Source organism: Bison bison, unplaced genomic scaffold, assembly GCF_000754665.1.
Source record: "Bison bison bison isolate TAMUID 2011002044 unplaced genomic scaffold, Bison_UMD1.0 scf7180017864037, whole genome shotgun sequence".
In the NCBI taxonomy this organism is placed as follows: Eukaryota; Metazoa; Chordata; class Mammalia; order Artiodactyla; family Bovidae; genus Bison; species Bison bison.
In genome coordinates this window covers 9,135,932-9,136,634 of record NW_011494609.1, presented here as the reverse complement: position 1 = coordinate 9,136,634, position 703 = coordinate 9,135,932, and the positions used below count along the sequence as shown (strand labels likewise).

The following is a 703-nucleotide window of genomic DNA, read 5'->3' as shown; positions in this document are numbered from 1 at the left end:
GAGGCTGCGGGGCAGGGGTCCGGGTGTCGGGGGCCACCGTCTCGCCCCCGTCCTTGGAGGGCGGCCTCTGAGAAGAGAAGGCGCAGAGCACACTGCCGGCCACATCGCCCGAGCCCGCGCCTGGGGGAGCCTGCAGCTCAGCAGTGGGCGTGTGCACGGGGACTTGGCTGTCCATGGACAGCGACCGGCGCAAGAGGCTCTTGACGAGTGGGCCGCTGCGGTCCACACCCTGGGTCCCGGGCGCCGGCGCCCCGGCTGGGATGACCAGCCCCAGCCTAGAGTAATACAGCAGGTTCCGGTCCTCACCCGGCCCGCTGCCCCGGCCCGCCTCCTTCAGCAGGAAGGGCGTCTCGGGAGAGCCCCGCAGGGACAGGACAGGCGGCCGCGGGCTCCGCAACGCCAACTCCACGGCCACGCCTTTGGGGAGCAGGGCGCTGGCGCCTGGCCTTTCGTCCACGGCCGCCCGGTCCAGCGGGGGCTTCGAAGGTGGTGCCACGGCCCGCTTGGCCAAGCCGCCCCGGCTTGGCTCCTCTAAAGGCCCGGCGAGCTCGGGCGGCCTCGCCAGAACCGCGGGGCCATCTTTCGGCCAGCTTTTTTCAGCTGGCGCCACGTGGTGTGGGGGCTCTGTGGGTTTTGGGCCGGGGGGCTTACTGGCATTTGCCTTGACCGCGATGCTGGCGGAGGGCCGGGGAGGGTGGCTCAG

The 703-nt window shown here is 72.3% G+C and overlaps 1 protein-coding gene across 1 annotated transcript in view; it reads right to left on the bottom strand.

Moving 5' to 3' along the window:
- Positions 1-703, bottom strand: part of ZBTB21 (zinc finger and BTB domain containing 21) — a 19,068-nt gene that overhangs the window by 4,505 nt on the left and 13,860 nt on the right. Inside the window, exon 4 of the mRNA XM_010835008.1 lies at positions 38-674. Coding sequence (XP_010833310.1) covers positions 38-674 — 637 coding nt within the window. The remainder of the gene's footprint in view (positions 1-37; positions 675-703) is intronic.